At 38.8% G+C, this 999-nt stretch overlaps 1 protein-coding gene across 1 annotated transcript in view; it reads right to left on the minus strand.

The window, feature by feature from the left end:
* The window catches only part of TOMM70 (translocase of outer mitochondrial membrane 70), a 21,944-nt gene that overhangs the window by 13,193 nt on the left and 7,752 nt on the right, over positions 1-999 (minus strand). The window contains exon 3 of the mRNA XM_014308889.2: positions 763-889. Within this exon, the coding sequence (XP_014164364.1) occupies positions 763-889 (127 nt within the window). The remainder of the gene's footprint in view (positions 1-762; positions 890-999) is intronic.

Genomic DNA, 999 nt, shown 5'->3' on the forward strand with positions numbered 1-999 from the left:
GCAGGAATGATTTCATTTGATGAAATTTATATGGGTAATTTCAAGCAGTGTACTGTAGCTCATAAGTGCCATGAGACAACACATCTGACCTGTAGTTCTTAATTTCTATGGCTTCTCAGGGACATCTTCCTGACAGTTCAAAATGTGTTCTGTTTACAAATAGCACTGGAAAGTTTGACAGTAATTTCTTCTGAATACAAAGTATTAATATTAAAAAAAAATCAATCTGTTCTGGTTTTCATAAATTATGCACCAGAAAAAAAATGCTACTGAAGCTGTTTTCCCTCTAATACCAGTCCAATGCATTTAAATTGCTGCAATACTTTTATTTCTGACCATGCATCTCTACCTGCAAAACCCCACATTTCTGTAGTAGTACAATTTCTCTAAAACAAACGAGAGAAGAAAGTCACTTTACTGCATGGAAATAGAACAACTGGTTATCCACTCATGTTAGATTAATTCTACCCTAAAGTGAAGGAGTTTCCTGGAAAAATAATATCTTGAGTTGCTACAATAACATCAATTTCTCAGCAGTCATTTCAGATGTGAGCAGATGAGAGTTTGAGAAATGTGAAAAGGTTTCTTCTGACAAGAGAATATGTATTTGCAAAAGCTATGAATTGTTTTAAATATATAATTATTACATTACTGTAGCTACAGAAGTGAAAACAAAACATTTCCAGAAGTTGCCATCTCCAAAGCTCTCCAAAGCAGCAGAACTAATTCCACTTTTAAGTACACACAGAATGAGCCACTCACCTTCTAAACATTCCTTCTTATTGTCTAGCTTCTCATGGGCTTTTGCACGTCTGAAGAGAGCTTTGACATATTTAGGGTTGAGCTCAACAGCCTTTGTACAATCTTGTGCCACTTCTGTCCATTTTTGCTGTGGGCAGGAAAAGAGCACAGTGAGAGGGGCTGCACTGAGCTCCCTGTGCTGGCTCCCCCAGCTCCGGGCTCACGCACACCCAGCAGCGGCTGCGGCTCCTCCCTGCC

The sequence above is a fragment of the Geospiza fortis genome, unplaced genomic scaffold, assembly GCF_000277835.1.
Source record: "Geospiza fortis unplaced genomic scaffold, GeoFor_1.0 scaffold131, whole genome shotgun sequence".
NCBI lineage: Eukaryota > Metazoa > Chordata > Aves > Passeriformes > Thraupidae > Geospiza > Geospiza fortis.